The sequence below is a fragment of the Mobula birostris genome, chromosome 15, assembly GCF_030028105.1.
Source record: "Mobula birostris isolate sMobBir1 chromosome 15, sMobBir1.hap1, whole genome shotgun sequence".
Classification (NCBI taxonomy): domain Eukaryota; kingdom Metazoa; phylum Chordata; class Chondrichthyes; order Myliobatiformes; family Myliobatidae; genus Mobula; species Mobula birostris.
In genome coordinates, this window is record NC_092384.1 from 45,666,409 (window position 1) to 45,684,894 (window position 18,486).

General features: G+C 37.0%; 2 protein-coding genes across 7 annotated transcripts in view; both read left to right on the top strand.

The window, feature by feature from the left end:
• znf507 (zinc finger protein 507) overlaps positions 1–6,796 on the top strand; it is a 64,891-nt gene extending 58,095 nt beyond the window's left edge. For 2 of the 6 annotated variants that reach the window (XM_072279698.1, XM_072279699.1), the window contains exon 7: positions 61–6,796. In XM_072279698.1, coding sequence (XP_072135799.1) covers positions 61–418 — 358 coding nt within the window. In that variant the 3' untranslated portion in view covers positions 419–6,796. The remainder of the gene's footprint in view (positions 1–60) is intronic. The other 4 variants (XR_011889259.1, XR_011889260.1, XM_072279701.1 and 1 more) reach the window with 4 other exon arrangements.
• A 3,685-nt stretch (positions 6,797–10,481) lies between these two features.
• Positions 10,482–18,486, top strand: part of LOC140210291 (dipeptidase 1-like) — a 34,600-nt gene continuing 26,595 nt past the window's right edge. Inside the window, exons 1-3 of the mRNA XM_072279169.1 lie at positions 10,482–10,697; positions 15,833–15,959; positions 17,881–18,013. Coding sequence (XP_072135270.1) covers positions 10,576–10,697; positions 15,833–15,959; positions 17,881–18,013 — 382 coding nt within the window. The 5' untranslated portion in view covers positions 10,482–10,575. The remainder of the gene's footprint in view (positions 10,698–15,832; positions 15,960–17,880; positions 18,014–18,486) is intronic.

Sequence of the window (18,486 nt, forward strand, 5' to 3'; positions counted from 1 at the left end):
TACTTTAGTAAACTTATTTACTCTCTTTGTTTTTTGTAACAAATACTTAAACCGTTTTAGGTCTCAGGAGCCCCAAAGGAAACTTTCAGCTGAAGAAGTTGAAGAAATATCATCACCACCACCATCCATTCATCTTCCTATCAATTCTGATAAACTTGTGTCAGCTCCAGAAACTGGTGAAACCAGGAGCCCTGAAAAATATCAGAAGTTAAATTCAGATGTAAATGTGAACAATTCACCAGGAAAAAGTGGAAGTCAGACTCGTTCTGGCACAGAGTACTGTGTCTTACTGTTCTGTTGCTGTATCTGTGGATTTGAGTCCACCAGTAAAGAGCTGTTGATGGATCATATGAAGGAACACGAAGGCGAGATTATCAACATCATCCTTAACAAAGACCACTGTTCTCAGTCTGAATAGGGCAGATTGAACTAAAAAGCCTGCAAAATCTACATTTTATTCTTTTGTAGATGAAGACATAAAATAAGCTTGTTTTAGTGTCAACAGAAAATGAACGTTAACATTTCAAAGAGTGACTTTTGTCTTGTTAAACTGTTGTCAGCATTGCAGCTTTCACACTCACAAAATTAGTGTAAGTAATTATTAATAACCTGAAAGCAAGCAAAATACTCAAGGATCATTTTAATGTTTCAGTTTCTCCACACTTCTCCACCTCATGTTCTTAATACTGACATTTTTGATACAGATTGTATTTCTGTATTTATTTAACTTTTTTTAAATATTTATGCATGTAGTTTTAGCTGTAGCGAAGAGTGAGTTGTTATAAGGCAGTCAAGTTGTATTTACAATGCACTTTGGTCATGGTGCTATTTTATAATTGTATCACTGAACAGATCTTTTAAGAGCAACAGTAGGGGAAGGAGATGTTGATGAAATCTTTCTCCTTGTTATTAGCAATATAAATATAGATGGAATAAAGGTTTTATTTAAAGATTTGCTTATTTACGTCTACCCAGGGAACTATTCGTGTCTAAGTCAATATAGGTTTTACTACCCGATTACAGCATATAGCTCATAGACTTCACAGTTCACTGTGAATGGAAGGGTGGCAGGATAAAATTTTCGTCTGTGTAGTTTGTTGCTTATTACAGTTTTTGTACATCTTTGAAATTGAAGTCATGCTTTCACCTACTTGTTTTTTTCTCTGAAATACATTTTACTGCAGACATATTACCTTTGAAATTCCATACCATACCACTGACTTATTTCAAATGGATTGAAAGATCATCTTTGGTTCAGCCATAAAATACACATGACATTTTAAAACAAGCTTTTTTAGGAATGGGTATTTCCTAACTTACTGTATTTAGTTCAGATCAGTATTTAATGTTTGGTTACACTCATGAAGCTTAAGTGTTTCAAACTGAAAATATTGAGATCTATATTAAAAGTGAGTTTCAGGGTCTGCATATTGGTATGTTTTTATCATGAGTGGAAGTTATTAAAAGTAATCTTAAAACGATTAATATTTATAGAACCATTAGCTCCTCAGAAATTTGTCCTGGGTGTCTGTTGTCACAATAGTTTCTGGCAACAAGGAATTACCATTAATATTATAAAGAAAATTAACATTTGATTTGTAATGAGTCCGTGAGAAGTTGCAATGTTTGATTTTACTGTTTAAAGTAATGATAGCCTTCATTTTGTAAGAAATATTGCACTGAATCATAAGAGCTGTTATTCAACTTAAGGCTAATGAAATAGTCCTTTTGAGACAGGAATTCGCCTAAAATTTAGAATTGCAGGTATAAACAACTTGAAATTTATGGTGGATTTGCATTCAGCAGTTAAAAGAAAAATTTGATGTTAATTTAAAAGCTATGTTTTATTTTACATGCAGTTACTGTGATTAAATAATCGTTAGTTTCTGATGGTTTTACCTTTTGAATTGTTCATGTATGAAATATATTCAGTTTTGAAAACATTGAAATTTCAGATATTCAGTTTGGGCAGATCTTATAAAAAGAAATTAAATATTCAAAATCTTTGTAAATTCCTAATAATTATCAAGATGTAGACCCAATAATAGCCAATGTAAAGATATGGTTTATGATAAATATGAAGGCAGCTTTGTCTTCAGCAAATATTAGGATTAAAGTAACAGCAAAACAGACAATGAATCATTTTAATTCATGCTCTTATCATGCTACTTGTTTTTCAACAGATGAGTTGAGATTTGCCGAACATTTTCACTTGAATTTGGTGTCTCTTTAAAATGTGAAGATTGTGTTTGAGCGAGAACATCCTTGCCCATTGCAAGGTAAATTTGTACTGTATACTAGTGGCAAATGCACTTACTCATGCCAGAGAAACTTGCTCCAAGTGTTGAACATGGATCACTTTGTTTTTTTAAAAGGAAATGCAAGGTTTCTTGTGTTGAACTTTGACTGTCTTTTCATAGCATGGAGTATTATCCACTGTTTTTCCCCATGGATTGTGGAAGTAGCGAGTCACTTAGTAAATATCAGCTTGTTCCAATTTCCATTGCTTAAAATGGGTAAAAGCAAGGCTTGGGTTATAATAACCATATAAGTTAACATGCTGTAAAGGAGTATAATTGGAACCTATTTAGACCGGTTTGAATGTTCACTTGAAAGTCAGCTGTTCAATCTAATCTTTTAAACGTTTGAAGTAATTGACAGTCAAGCAGTTAGTTGAAAAGCGCAAGAATTCAGCACGTTATTCTCTTCAAATAGACTCTTGAAAGTTACCTCTCCTATGATACCATGTACTGTCTTTAAAATTACCAAGTATTTACATTAGCATTCTGGATCTTTGTCCGTTAGAAGTACGAAAAATAAGGCTATTACAGACTTAGAATGTTAACTCAAAAGTTAACCTTTTTTTACTTTGCCTGTTACATACATATTTTAACATAAATTTTCTGGCAAACATTTGTTAGATATATATAACAAATAAAAAAACTCAGCATCTGATTTTAAGGGGTTCATAGAAAATTTTAAAGCTCTTAAAGCTAAAATTGCCAATTCAAAATACTATCTTCAGTAAAGTATTCGCCATGACGTACATCTGGACTTGCAACAAAGACAATTGAACAGTGTAGTCATTTTATTCAAAGCAATGTTTTTAGAGAGCAGAGGAAATGGAAGTTATAAAATGAATTGCTCCCTATAAAAGTTATTTCTCTAGAAATAAATGCAGTAAGTGGGTCATTATTGTACACAGATTACGTGCATAAAATCAGTCTCAGTCACTCACAGCAGAATAGTAATTGGACATGATTGCCATTGTGGGAAAAAAAAATCACCCAATAACCTGCACTCTAGCTGAAAATAGAATTACTCTCGGCCAGACTGATAAAACAGCTTCTTCCCTTCATATTAATGGCAGAAATAAAACATTAAAAATAAAATTATATTTGTTATTGTCATTTGTTAATAACCATCTGGAGCAGAATTAGACCATTTTGGCCCATTGAGTCTGCTCCACCATTCCATCATGGCTGATTTATCATCCCTCTCAGACCTGCTCTCTACCTTCTCCCCATAACTTTTGATGCCTTTACTAATCAAGAACCTACCAACCTCCACTTTAAATAGATCCAATGACTTGGATAAGGTGGTGAAAACTGATATCTTTGAATATTTCTAAAGTAGAGATAGGTGGATACTTGATACACAAGTGGGATGAAAGGTTATCACAGATAGAAGGCAATGTACGTTGTGGTTAAGATCTGTGACCTTATAAAATGACATAGCAAGTTTGAGGAGCCAGGTAACCAACTTCTACTCTTTAGTTTTTGGGGATCTCAAACACCATTGAATACCATGCAAGTGCAACATGGAAATGAAGCTGATAAAAGGGTCAGTAAGGTTGCATACACACATGCAAACAATGAAGTCCCAAAATCTTGCTGTCACTTTCCAGGGAAATATTGAGTTTCACATGGAACTGCTTGCATTTCCCTGCAAATTATGGCCCCTCACTTGTTGAAAACTAATCTTTTCAATTGCAATTAACCAAAGTGACAGGAGTTTGTTCTTCTGCCAATCAATTTTATAAAGTCAATAAACCATAGAAGCCTTGTAGTTTTTTTTGTAATGATTCTCAACTTATTTATAAAACTTTTACACAATAACAAGATGACATGCATCACTAATACTACTTTCTTAACTTCATCCCACCCCTATTTGCCACTGGCTAAATGTGGGCACCTCCATTTCCTGCTATATTTGTCAAAGCACGATGCTTGTTGCAGTGTGAACTGTATTTACACAGTTTTGAAGGTCTTCCGAAGGTTTTGTGTGGCTTTAATTAATTTTTATGATTGGATTATAGTTTTATGGTTTAATTAACCGTAGATTTCCAAACCCAAAGCTTGACATAGCTCAAATTAGGTTGCTTCTTGCCAGTTGCAGTTCCATAACTGAACTTCTCGGGACGTATCATGATGGTGAAGTTCAATATGGGGAAACTCCACTCGTTTAGTTTGCATCTGTAGAAGACTTGTCAGATTAAGTTCTCTAAGATAAAAGCCTAGCAGATGGTAAGGAGCAAAGGTAGACACAAATCAGCAGATGTTAGTGAGGAGATATTACAAATACTCAATAAGTTAGTCCAATGATATTGATCTCACTGAAAATATATCAAGTACAAATAGGATGAACAAAATGCACCTTTATTTTTGTGAACAGCTTCTTTTGTTGTATTATATTTATTTACAGTACAATCAATTTACAAAGACTATTCCCCAGTCTGCAAGATACTGCTCCTGTACGAAAAGCCCCTCTCTGTTGGGAATGAATTAATTCAGTTTATGATAATTCAAGTAAGTATAAGGGAACAGTTTAGTCACTGTAACTCTTATATATCTCCTAAAGTTTAGCAATAGTTGGAAAATCAATGTGATGTCTTAGAGGGCTAGCTGGTATTTGAAAGGTACTAGAGAGAAATATCAATATAAATGAAAAGATTTGCTTGAGTAGGCTGCTGGTATGCCAGCTGCTGGTACTTGGCAGTTCATAACTGCCTGTTCAAGCTGTTTTAAGAGGCGAGCAGAAGTGAGTCACAGAGTCATACAGCACAGAAACAGCCCCTTCAGCCCACCATATCCATGCTGTCCATGAAGTAAACCCATTTACCGGCACTGGTTCAATAGCCCTCTATGTCATGGTAGTTCAGGTGGTCCTCTCAATGCTTTTAAATATTGTGAGAGTATCTGTATCCAGGCAACATTTTCCAGATTTCAGTCATTTCCTCGAGTACCTTATCCTAAATCCATGTTTAGACAGTTTGTCCATCTGGAAAAATGTGTTTCTAACCATCCTACCTATGCCCATCATCATTTTGTATGCTTCTATTTTGTACAGCTCAGCCTACTCGTCTCTGAAAATACCCTGCCTTTACCTAAATCTGTCAGTTGTGTAAATTAATATCAACAGTTAAATCTCTAATTCAATGAAACACAAGTAAGGGTGCATGCATGGTTATTTGCAATTCATATCAAAATTGATTTGTTTTTAATTGAAATTTCAGTGGGACTAAGATGTTGTGAAATTGATTCCTGTTTAATAGCGCACTTACATGGAAAAAAATTTCCTATTCATTAACATTGCATTCAGTGCGGTAGAGTCTCAAATTCTTGCAGTTTCTACACCAGACAAAATAATCAAAGTCCATTGTAAGCCAACATTAACCTGCTTTACAATCAACCATCAACAATAAGTCTGATGCTAAGGTAGGGGATATTCTATGATGAGGGTATTTTTTTTTAATAGTTATAGTCTGTTTTCAAATTGTTATTGGCAGTGAAAGGATAGCTGTAATTGATGGATGTCAATGTTTGAAAGAATTTTCTTTATGCTACAGTTAAGTTAGTTTGTGTGATCTTACAAGTTCACTGAATCCAGAATCATGAAGTAGACAATAATTAAATTAGATTAACTATGTGTACACTGCATCACTAGTAGAGAGAAGCTGAGAACCTACACAAATGTGATATGGATCAACATTCCTCACCAAAATGATTTGTGCCAATTTGGTTTACAGGACATCATTAAAAGATTTAACCTGAAGCCTTCAGATCCTACATGCTTCATTTAATGACCTGTTCACAGCAGAGCCTACATTTCATATTTTATTGTTACATGCTTGCACTTTCAGTAATGGCAATATTAAATAAAATCAATTCATGAAAATATTAAAGAAAAGCCTAATCAAATATCCCATCTATATTCTTAGGTATTTTGAAAGCACTTAGTCAATAATATACCTTTGTTAATGATCTGTAATTGTACAGTAAAAAAAATTAAACTTTGATATAAGGTGGATATTGTAACTTTATAAGTAATGTAACATAGAAGTCATTTGATATTGAAGAATTATTTTGGATACATATAATTTTCTTCACAAATATCACGACACTAAAACATATTGTTCACCAAAGCACAGCTTTCAGAAAAGCTGACATGGGAGTGAGTGAGTGAGTGAGTGAGTGAGTGAGTGAGTGTGTGTGTGTGTGTGTGTGTGTGTGTGTGTGTGTGTGTGTGTGTGTGTGTGTGTGTGTGTGTGTGCTTTCAGTGTGGAAATGTACAGTATGTTTAAATTCAGTCCATGTATTGAACTCCATGCCTTAGTGCCAAAACCTGTCTGTGGATTATTTATGTGTATGGATCATCAAGTTTTTATGTAAATTAAAATAGACTTGTAGTACTCTTGTAATTATTGTATGTCTCATTGAAATGTCTTGTAACACAATAACTTATTTTATTTGTAATATTTGGCATCTGTTATATTTTATTCAGTCTACCAGTTGAAAGTTGGAATAAAATTTGTCTTTTTAAAAAAAAGCAAGACACATTTGATGTAATAGATAACCTATTTTTTTCATTTAGCCTTCCCTCAAATGTAATTTTACTTTCAATCAATGAACAATTCTGTGTTCTAAGTTTTTGACTTGTGTCAAAATGATACATAGCATCACAGAAAAAGGGCATATGTTCAGGTCTCGTCAACCCATGTTGATTATTTTGGATGAGTAATGTTCGTAATCTCATTTGCCTGCTCAATTTTCATATTTCTTTATATAATCTTCTTTAACCACCAACCTAGCCTAGTCCAAAATGTTGACGTGAGGTAAACTTCTGTTATAACACTTTATAGTTTTGTTTTGCAAAGGTACGGTCCTTGCTCTTAATAAGCTTGAGACTTCCTTTTCAGCTTACAATAAAGGGTGGAATTGCAACCATGTTTGAATATTTTACTGTTATCAACATTCTCATACACTTGACAAGTGTAGAATATGAATCTTAAAATTTTCATTGGTAAAAATGGAAGCTAATATTTACTGCAATTTCTGAACAAGGTTTGTCAATGCCTAACCTCTTAATTCTTTCCGCTGAAGATTTTCTTTGCAACTAAATACTTTAATGGATGTAGTGCTATTAAAAGCTTATGACTTCATATGGTCAAGCTTTATTAATAAGCCTTCAAGTGACATGTTTCCACAATTCCTGACCTATAATCCTAGAAAACATTGCCTGTCTTAGGTCAGTTAGGATCACTACTTTATTTTAAGAATGTTAAATGTCAGAATAATAGTAGAGAGAATGATTTGTTTCAGCTTTTATTTCTTTCATCACATTCCCAGTGGGTTAGAAGTTCACATACACTGGGTAGCCTTCCACAACCTTCTCACAATAAGTTGCTGGAATTTTGTTCCATTCCTCCAGCCAGAACTGGTGTAACTGAGTCAGGTTTGTAGGTCTCCTTGCTCGCACACACTTTTTCAGTTCTGCCCACAAATTTTCTATCGGAATGAGGTCAGGGCTTTGTGATGGCCACTCCAATACCTTGACTTTGTTGTCCTTAAGCAATTTTGTCACAACTTTGAAGGTATGCTTGGGGTCATTGTCCATTTGGAAGACCCATGTGCGACCAAGCTTTAACTTACTGGCTGATATCTTGAGATGTTGCTTCAATATATCCACATAATTTTCCTTCCTCATGATGCCATCTATTTTGTGAAGTGCACCAGTCCCTCCTGCAGCAAAGCACCCTCACAGCATGATGCTGCCAACCCATGCTTCATGGTTGGGGTGGTGTTCTTCGGCTTGCAAGCCTAACCCTTTTTCCTCCAAACATAACGATGGTCATTATGGCCAAACAGTTCAATTTTTGTTTCATCAGACCAGAGGACATTTCTCCAAAAAGTAAGATCTTTGTCCACATGTGCACTTGCAAACTGTAGTTTAGCTTTTTTGTGGTGGTTTTGGAGCAGTGGCTTCTTCCTTGCTGAGCAGCCTTTCAGGTTATGTTGATATAGGAATCGTTTTACTGTGAATATACATACTTGTCTACCTGTTTCCTCCAGCACCTTTGCTGCTGTTCTGGGATTGATTTGCACTTTTTGCGCCAGCATACACTCATCTCTAGGAAACAATGCATCTCCTTCCTGAATGGTATGACAGCTGCGTGGTCCCATGGTGTTTATACTTGCGTACTGTTGTTTGTACAGATGAACGTGGTACCTTCGGGCATTTGGAAATTGCTCCCAAGGATGAACCAGACTTGTGGAGGTCCACAATTTTTTTCTCTGAGGTCTTGGCTGATTTCTTTTGATTTTGTTTGTAAACATCTGACTCACTAGAATTGTGATAGTCAATTAAAAGTGAAATAATCTGTCTGTAAACAATTGTTGGAAACATTACTCTTGTCATGCACAAAGTAGATGTCCTCAACGTCTTGCCAAAAATATGGTTTGCTAATATGAAATCTGTGGAGGAGTAAAACAATGAGTTTTAATGACTTCAACCTAAGTGTATGTAAATTTCTGATTTCAACTGTAATTACATGTACATAATGCTTACATTACTGTAAAGTTTATATTCATCTTACAGCCTGAGACACTACAAGCATATCACCCAAACACTGATACTTAAGCAGGGCCAGGTGACATCTAATCACAAGCAGCAGCTGATTAGTGGGTCTGGAACACAACTGCAAGACTTCCATGGAAGAGACTCTACTTGCCATTAATGAGGCAGCCATTACTGAATTTGTGGCAAATAATGAAAGGAAAACCACTGAATAAGCCAGTAATCTTATACCAAATCCTCATCTTTGCATTCCATTATCCTTCATTTTACTGGTGTTTAAGTTGCAGATGGTGAATTGTATATGTCTTACTCAGTGTATCTTGCTCTCTACTACCAATCCCTTCTCAATATCATGACTATTGTATGTTTCTGCTTTCGGAAATGCTAGAACTCAAATTTCACCAGGCAATGCTCTATCAGGATAAAGGCATTTTTGAACCCATTACTATTACTTCCTAGTGCCCTAGCTATTAGCTATCAGTCAGTAAACCCAGAAAAGTACAAGTGTTCAGAGTTTGCATGCTGACAAAGCGCTGCAATCTATCCTCCAATTAGATTGTTGACAGCATAAACCTGTTTTCTCACAAAGACTGTACCTGCAGCTACTTATTTAAGTACACAAGGTGTCCTACAGGAGACCTAGGCAAATCTTGATTTCATCTCAGGACATGTGCAGAGCAGCCCACACATCAGTTGATATTTCAGCATACAGATAGTCCAGTGTAATGCAGTATGACATTAAATGTGTGCACATGCACAAGTTGCACATGGTTCAGAGTCATCCTTAATTATGATTTATAGTGGCCAGGTATGTGTAGAAAGTGCAGTGGCCCGTTGCAGAATGAAAGCATCGGTTTCTTGTGGAGGATGGGAAGTCTCTGGAACTTTCCACCTCAGTGCTCTATGACTTAGAAGTTGAGTGAGATCAGTAGCAGTGAAATGAGAAAGTGAATTTTTTTTCCATTTGTGTTTCAACGTATTAATATCTGCTCTCAAGTTAATATACCTTCAAAATCACCAGAGTGCAATCAGTGTCACCCTGCACCAGAAGATATGCTGCAATGCTTGTTCTGGGAGAATAAAATGTACTGTGTGTGTTCACTTTGAATTCAGTGTGGTCATGATCTCTGGGTAGCAGTGGAAGGTGAATTGTGAGATGTTGCCAAATGCCTAAATGGGAGGATCCCAAATAAAAATTCATGGCCACAATGATTGACAGTCACTGACAGATATCCTGTTCTGAAGCTGTGTGATGTTGCATTCATTGGAAGCAACGCCCAAATAAGGAGAGTGAGGATTTTTGTAGCTTCTTTATTGATTCTCACAAAAAGGTATGGAAAATATTTTGTAAATTTTGTTTTCTATTTATATAAATAAGGAATGCATCAAAATAGTATCAATATTAGAGACAAGAAATGCTTTCAGAAGATAGCAGTGCTTTGTCAACACAATTCTAGTATAAAGGCACTGATTTCAGTTGAATTTCCTGCATCAAAATAGCCTGGGTTTCCGTTCTTATCAAGATGTTTGTGTTGCACCCCGCTTCTCTTTTTATGTATAAAAAGTTAGCAGGATGTCCCGTTTAAATCATTGTTCTGCAATTGCCTATAAACATTAAAAAAAACTTATTTCCTGCAGTTTAAAAATCTCGACATATTAGCAGATAGTTCAAATGGCAAGAAACACATTGTAACTGTGAGAATCATAGGTGCGGCAGAGATGATACTAGAATCTTGGGAATTGTTGATCCTTCTAATACAGTGTATTGTGGAGTACACAGCTATGCTTTCTTTACGTCAAAAAGCTGAGATGCTAATGAAAAGTTCTGCATTAATTGATGGGTAAGTAGATTAATTATGTCAAGCCTGGATATCACACTTTAGTTTTTTTCACTACATTCAAAAAATTTGATAATGTCTCAGACTTGTATAAACTGATGTAAATTATAATTATCATCTTTGGATGGATATTGGCTGCTGAGGTGGGCTTCAAATGAATCCAGTAAATTAATGCTACCGAGCAGTATTTTTTTTTCAGGCTTGTATGCACTGAATTTTGCTGATGGTTCTACTTGGTAGTTCTGGCTAGTTATAGTAAGCATGGGCATACTTGATACTTCCACATCTCTATACCTCAGTACAGAACACTGAGAATGCCAAATGTGGTGTATGTGAGTTTTTGCTACTCCCTGCACCAGCCATTAATTCAAGGGTGGTTCTGTAAGGTACTGAATTGAGAGGCTGGTACAGCTTGCAACTAACACATATTAATGTTTTATTACCTTTACTATTTCCTATAGTTAAATGTTTTTAAATAAATGTTTTGGTTTAATGAAGTATTTAATGTATTTCAACTCTTTCGGAACGCCTTTGACACCACATTCATTTAGACATAGTTGAAAAGGGCTTCTGACAACATGAGGTATCAAGGAACAATTGGAATGGTGCAAGGCAGGGCTTCAGCTGCTGTTACACAAGACTCGGCCGTTCCCTGCAGTGCAGCCACTTTCTGAAATGCCTGCAATAAATTGGCCTGGGGAATGCTGGAAGCTACCTGGCTCCAAATGGCATCTTGTTTAAGTTTCAAACAAAGGCAGTTTAATTCCGTAATGTTGGCTGAATATTCAAACGTTAATCCTGTCTTTTAAAGAAAAAGATTAACCTTACTTGTCACACGTGCATCGAAGCATACAGTGACATGTGTCGTTTACTTCAAATCAAATCAGTGAGGATTGTGTTGGGGCAGTCAGTAAGTGTCACCATGTTTCCAGCACTAACGTAACATGCTTATAACTTCTTCTCTTTGGAGTGTGGGAGGAAACCCACATTCATGTGGAGAACGTAGAAACTCCTCACAGACAGTGGCGGGAATTGAACCCCAATCTTACAGCAGGTGCTGTAACAGCATTATACGAACCGCTCTGCTGCTGCAACGCGGTATTTGTTGTTTAAGAATTACTTTGAAACTTTGTTGCACAAGCCATCAAATTCACTCGGTAGATCAAAGTACTTGTCCAGATCAAGGAAATAAGCTATTTTCTTCCATTTCAAATATCACAGGGTGATAGCATGATTTGTTCCTACATCAATAAGAATGCCAATAGTTCTCAGTATCTTTGTAGTAACATTTCTACCTGCATTTATTTGAAGTGGCCTAAGCCTACCGAAATGACCTGTTGTTGTCAGAATTATGGCTATTGAAATGTCACAATGTTTAAAAGTATGAAACACAGAATGTCAATACCAGTGTTTGTGCTCGACGTGAGTTTTTTTTTCTCATTCTTCATCTCACCCCATCAACAGTCTTATTTTTACTTCATGTTTTATCTAGATTTTCCCTTAAACGCATGTTCTCGGGGTTCCGTTGAATTTTTCACTAGATGTTTTAATGAATATACAGTTATTTCCCCGATTCCCACCTCAATCTGAAATGGAAACTACTTCTTTCCATGTTTCCTATATAACCATTCATATTTTTAATGAGCTCCTTGCAGAGAAATGCACCACAACCTATTGAATATTTTGAGTACAGTACTGTGTCTTAGGCATATGTAAGGAAGTTATATAAAGTGATGTTTTCAAAAATAGTGAAATTAAAAGTTTCTAAATATTAAAAAAAATTACTATAAAAAGCAGTAACAGTAAAAAAGCTAACTCAAATCAATACTTGGTGCGACCACCCTTTGCCTTTAAAATTGCATCAATTCTCTTGGGTATACCATCGTGCAGTTTTATAAGAAAATCAGCTGGTGGGTTGTTCTAGGCATCTTAAAGAACTTGCCACAGTTCTTCTGCAGATTTAGGTTATCCCACTTCTGTCTCTCCAGGTAATCCCAGACAGCCTCAATGATGTTGAGGTCAGGGCTCTATAGAGGCCGTGCCATCTATTGTAGAACTCCTTGATCTTTTCGCTGAAGATAGTTCTTTATGTCCTTGGCCGTGCATTTGAGGTCATTGTCCTGCTGTAGAATAAAGTTGGGACCCATCAGATGCCTCCCTGATGGTTTTGTGTGAAGGATGAGAATCTGCTTGTACTTCTCAGCCGTGAAGATTCCAGGAATTTTGACCAGATTACCAACTCCGTTTGCAGAAATGCAGCGTCAAAACTGCAGGGAACCTGCACTGTGGTTCGCTGTCGGCTGCAGACACTCATCCATGTAGTGTTTTCCAGCTCTTCTATGGACAAACTGCCTCCTGTTTCATACAAAAATTTCAAATTTTTCAAATTCCAGAGCACTTGCTCAGAGTAAGTGGAATCCTCAATGTTGAGAAATACAAGCAAATTCTCATCCATCAAGCAATATCATCGGGGAGGCATCTGATTGGTCCTAACTTCATTCTGCAGCAAGGCAATGGCCCCAATCACATTGCTAAAGACATAAAGAACTATCTCCAGTGAAAAGAAGGTCAAGGAGTTCTGCAACAGATGGCATAGCCTCTACTGAGCCCTGATCTCGATATCATTGAGGCTGCCTGGGATTATCTGGAGAGATAGAAGCAAATGAGACAGCCAAAGTCTGCAGAAGAACTGTGGCACGTTCTCCAAGATGCTTGGAACAACCTACCAGTAGATTTTCTTATAAAACTGCATGATGGTATACCCAAGAGAAAATTGATGCAAGTTTAAAAGCAAAATATTGATTTGATTTGGAACGCAGCAGGCCAGGCAGCATCAATAAGAAGAACTACAGTCGATGTTTCAGGCCGAGACCCTTCGCCAGTCCTGACAAAGGGTCTTGGCCCAAAACGTCGACTGTACTGTACTTCTTCCTATAGATGCTGCCTGGCCTGCTGTGTTCCACCAGCATTTTGTGTGTGTTGCTTGAATTTCCAGCATCTGCAGATTTCCTCGTGTTTGATTTGATTCGTTTTTTTTACTATTTATTGTTTTTTATAGTAATTTTGATACTTTTAATTAACCTTTTCATTGTTTGAGAGCTTTTTCACTTTAGTGAATTTCTGACACGTGTCTTTTGCAGAGTACCATGGGTACAGAATAACCAATCTGATCTATTATCATTCTAGCTTGCATTTTTGCAACTTCTTTGGTGCTTGTATGTTTGTTTGTTTTTTAATATAAAACAAGAACAAATCACAAAATTCCAAACAGCAGCTACAAATTGTTGGAGGAACTCTGCAGGCAACATCCATGGAAAAGATTAAACAGTCGACATTTTGGGCCAAGACCCTTCAACAGGACTAGAGAAAAAAAATGAGAAGTCAGAGTAAGAAGGTGGAGGGAGGTGAGGAAGAAGTACAACATAGTAGGTGATAGGTGAAGCCAGGAAGAGGGGGAGATGTGTAGTAAAGATCTGGGAAGTCAATTGGTGAAAGAGATAAAGGGCTGGAGAAGGGGGAATCTGATAGAAGACAGAAGGCCATGGAAGAAAGGGAAGGGGAAGGAGCCCCAGAGGAAGGTGCTGGGCAAGTAAGTTATATTCCAAATAAAGTATAACTGAGATTTCTATTTAAGTTAAGCATAACTTATTTTCCTTTCAATTTTGTTCTGAAAATATTATTCTTATGGATTATTAATCTGTCATTTCTTGTGATTTGTGTACCCATTAATGCAATTGTCTTAGATCCTATCCTTTTTACAAAGAGTTTGTGAACTTCTGCCGAGTCAAAATATATAACTTCATACCTGTATACACTGAAGTGCATAAATGCATTTGCAAATCCATGTCCCTTCGAGAAGGGCCATGTGTTTCATGTGTGAGAGAGAGAGAAAACTGTGTAATTACAGTAATATAGGCTGTAATAATTGCTGTCCATTTACCTATTTTTTTAAGGTTTGGTCTCATAGAATACATAAGATTTACATACTACAATCAGGTACTTTTCAGTAAAACAGATTGCAACTACAATAGATACTGGTTTGTAAGAGTTGCAAAATCTGCAGGAATAGTTGGTAATGCCAAACCCAACTAAAACCAAAAATGTAATTTTGGAGTTCAGAGATCCTCCATCAGAACAGGAAAAGAGTTGTGGGGAGGGGGGAGGTGGGACAAAATTTTCAAGTGCAGAGTGGTTGGAGAGAAATTGTAGGATGGGGGTAACATCTCTGATTGCAAGATGCCAAGTTGTGATAATAATGGGATGCCATGGTGGTATAGCGGTTAGCATGATGCTATTTCAGCTCAGAGCACTGGAGTTCAATTCGGTATCCTCTGTAAGAGAGTTTGTACATTCCTCCCATGAGCACTTGGGTTTCCTCTGCGTGTGCCCCGGTTTCTCCCCACAGTCCAAAGGTGTCCTGATTAGTTGGGTAATTGGTCATTGTAAATTGTCCTGTGAATGGGCTTTGGTTGAATGGGTTGGTTGCTGGACAGTGCAGTTTCTAGGGCCAGAAGGATCTGTTCACCCTATATCTCTAAAATAAAAATAAGCTGCTGATGAGCAATATGTTTGAAGGTATTTGGAAAAAAGAAAACCAACAAATCAACATGTAAAAAAACTGTAACAAGCAATCTGCTGGAGGAACTGAGTTAGCATTACAGCAGCAGGTCTAATACAATCACAGAAGGCAGGTTACCCGAAATTGTTCAATACATCATTGAGTCCAGAAGGCAGAAACATGCCTAGATGGAAGAACAGATACTGTTCCTTAAATATATGTTGGCATCTTCAGTGTATCAGACGCATAACTCAGTCAAGAAAGTAAATGGTATCACTCTATCCTCTTCCTCACCTTCACTCTCTCTACTAACATGGCTTGACCTGCTGCTAGGTCTTCACTCTGTCTCATTAACCTACCAACCAGATGGCTTCTTTAATCCCTTATCACCATGGCAACTCTGGTCTCACTCTGAATGAGTGTCCTCTCCAACTCCAACCTTCCCTATCCTCTCTTTAACTTAAGACTACTGGAAACTGATTTGTATGGGAATTCTTTCCATGTTTCTTTTTTACTCCATAACTAATATGTATATAAGAATTCACTCATTTTTTAAAAATATTAACTTCCCTTATTTCAGGCACAACGACCTGCCATGGCAGCTAAGGAAGAAAGTACACAATGATCTTTCTGCAGTTGACCTTAGGAACTGGAATGTTACTCAGACCAACATTGAAAAGCTGCGGGCTGGTTTGGTTGGTGGACAGGTACACTTCTTCCCATTCCCATTCTCATTCTCACCTCCTGGTTCTTTTGTGCCTAATTTATGTTTATAGAGTGCAAAAATTATTTACAAAATAACCTACGCCTTTAATTAGAACCAAATAATGAAACCTGGATACAAAGCTTCATTATAAATCAGGCCTTTAATACTTTATTGCTCATAACATTGTTAGAAATTGCCCACATACAAAAGGAAAAGCTTAAACACAAGAGATTCTGCAGATGCCGGAAACCTTGAGTAACACACACAAAATGCTGGAGGAACTCAGCAAATCGGCCAGCATATTTAGAGGGGAATAAACAGTTGGCTGAGACCCTTCATCAGGACTGGAAAGGAAAGGGGGAATGCCAGAATAAGATGGTGCAGGAGGGGAGGGAATACAGGCTGGCAGGTATTCAGTGAACCAGGTGTGAGAGAAGGTGGGTGGGGGAGGGGATGCTGGGAGATGATAGGTGGAAGAGGTAAATGGCATAAGAAGGAATCTGTTAGGAGAGGACAGTGGACCATGAGGGAGAGGGGCACCAGAAGGAGATGATGGACAGGTGAGGAGAAGAGAAGAGGGCAGCCAGAGTGGGGAATGGAAAAAGAAAGAAGGGGAAAGAGGAGAAATTACTAGAAATTAGATAAATTGGTGTTCATGTCAGCATGTTGGAAGGTACCCAGTTGGAATATGACGTGTTGCTTCTCCAACCTGAGGGTGGCTTCATAGTGACCATTGAGGAGTCCATGTACCACCATGTTGGAATGGGAATGAGAAGTAGAATTAAATTGGGGGGCCACAAGGAAATCCCACCTTTTGTGGCAGACAGAGTGAAGGTGCTTGACGAAGTGGTTCCCCTATCTACTTCGGGTCTCCCTAATGTAGAGTTGCATGTGAAGTGTTGCCATACCTGGAAGGGATTTTTGGGGCCTGGAATGATGTTCCTTTCAGAGGCTGAAAACTATGTAGGTGCACAATGAAAAGAAAATGACAATAAGAATGTGAGACCATTACTATCCTGCTGTGAAGCTTCCTATATTTTACATGAAGTCTAAAGATAGCCCCATAAAGCTATTGGGTGGTGTTCCAGGAATTAGCCTCAGAACTGATGAAGGAGCATCAATATATTTCCAACTTAGAATTGTCTAATTCCTCTTTCTTTGTGTTAGTTGTCTCAAATTTATGATCTGCTATGAATTTTCTTTCATGGTCCTGACTTTAGATGATAGAAAGGCTTTGGTGTCCGGTGGGTCACATTGCAGGATACAGTATTCAGTTTTTGACCTGCTGTTGTCGTCAAAATATTTATGTGGTCAGTGATAACCTGCAGGATGTTGATGGTGAGGGGGGCAATGGAAGTGCCATTTGAAGATGAATCAAATTACCAAGACTGATGATGAGTGGTAATGTTATCTAAGAGTCAAGTGAGTTAGTTAAAAGCTCTTCCCTCTTATTTGTATGTCCACCATCTACTGCAGCAGAGTTGGGATTTTAAGGGCTACACTGTAATTTCAAGGCACTCCAGTAGATGATGTGCCTTTTACACATTATTTAAGCCAATTGCTACCCTGTTGATCATGTAGCTGAGTTTCTTTTAGTAATCAGCTCAAGCACATTTCTCTCCTGACATTTTGTGGAAATGAGATGTGGCAAATCCTCTTGTGGAACTTATAACAATGAATTATATCAAACCAGATGCTATGTAATTATGCTTAACACAGCCATTTCATCCATCAGATGTCCTTCAGCCTTATTAATGTTCCAAGAATTTAACAAAAGTAAGTTATATTGCCAGCTGTTGATTTATATATTTTAAATGGATCGAAACATGGCTGAATGCTGGCGGATGAAGCCACCAATAATTTAGTGTTTTAGATTGATTAGCTAGTTCAGTTTCATGTGTATTTCTGTTTCATCGCATTAGTTCTGGGTTGCTTACGTGCCTTGCAATGCACAGAACAAAGATGCAGTCCGTCATACCTTGGAACAAATAGATGTCATAAAAAGGATGATAGACATGTTTCCAGAAGATTTCCAACAGGCAACAACAGTTGATGGTATGTGAACTAAAAATGCTTTTTATCCTTGGATAATCAAATTTATTTAGAGTATTTCAAAATGATGCAATGCATCCACTTTGCTTATAATCTGAGAAGCCTACAGGTGATGGGAAAATATTCGACCATTAGTTGAATTGTAGAACTGTGCAGAATAATAGAAGGCAGACTGCCCACCTTTCAAATAACAATCATTTAGACTGAATCAATATTTTTCTTTGCAATATTTTTTCTTCAAGAATTTATTATTTCTACTTTGAAGGCTGCTCTTGAAAATAGTACCGATCATTCTGACAGGCAAATATCATTTAATCTTGCAGGAAAGATTTTTTCTCTCTCTATTGTTTCTTTTCTGATCACATTAAATTTCCACCCTTGCCACTCAAGCAAGTTATTTGATTTAATCTACTGGAGGTACCAATTATGGTTTGAACCACCTTACTATTTTTTCTCTGGGTAAATTGATCCTACCT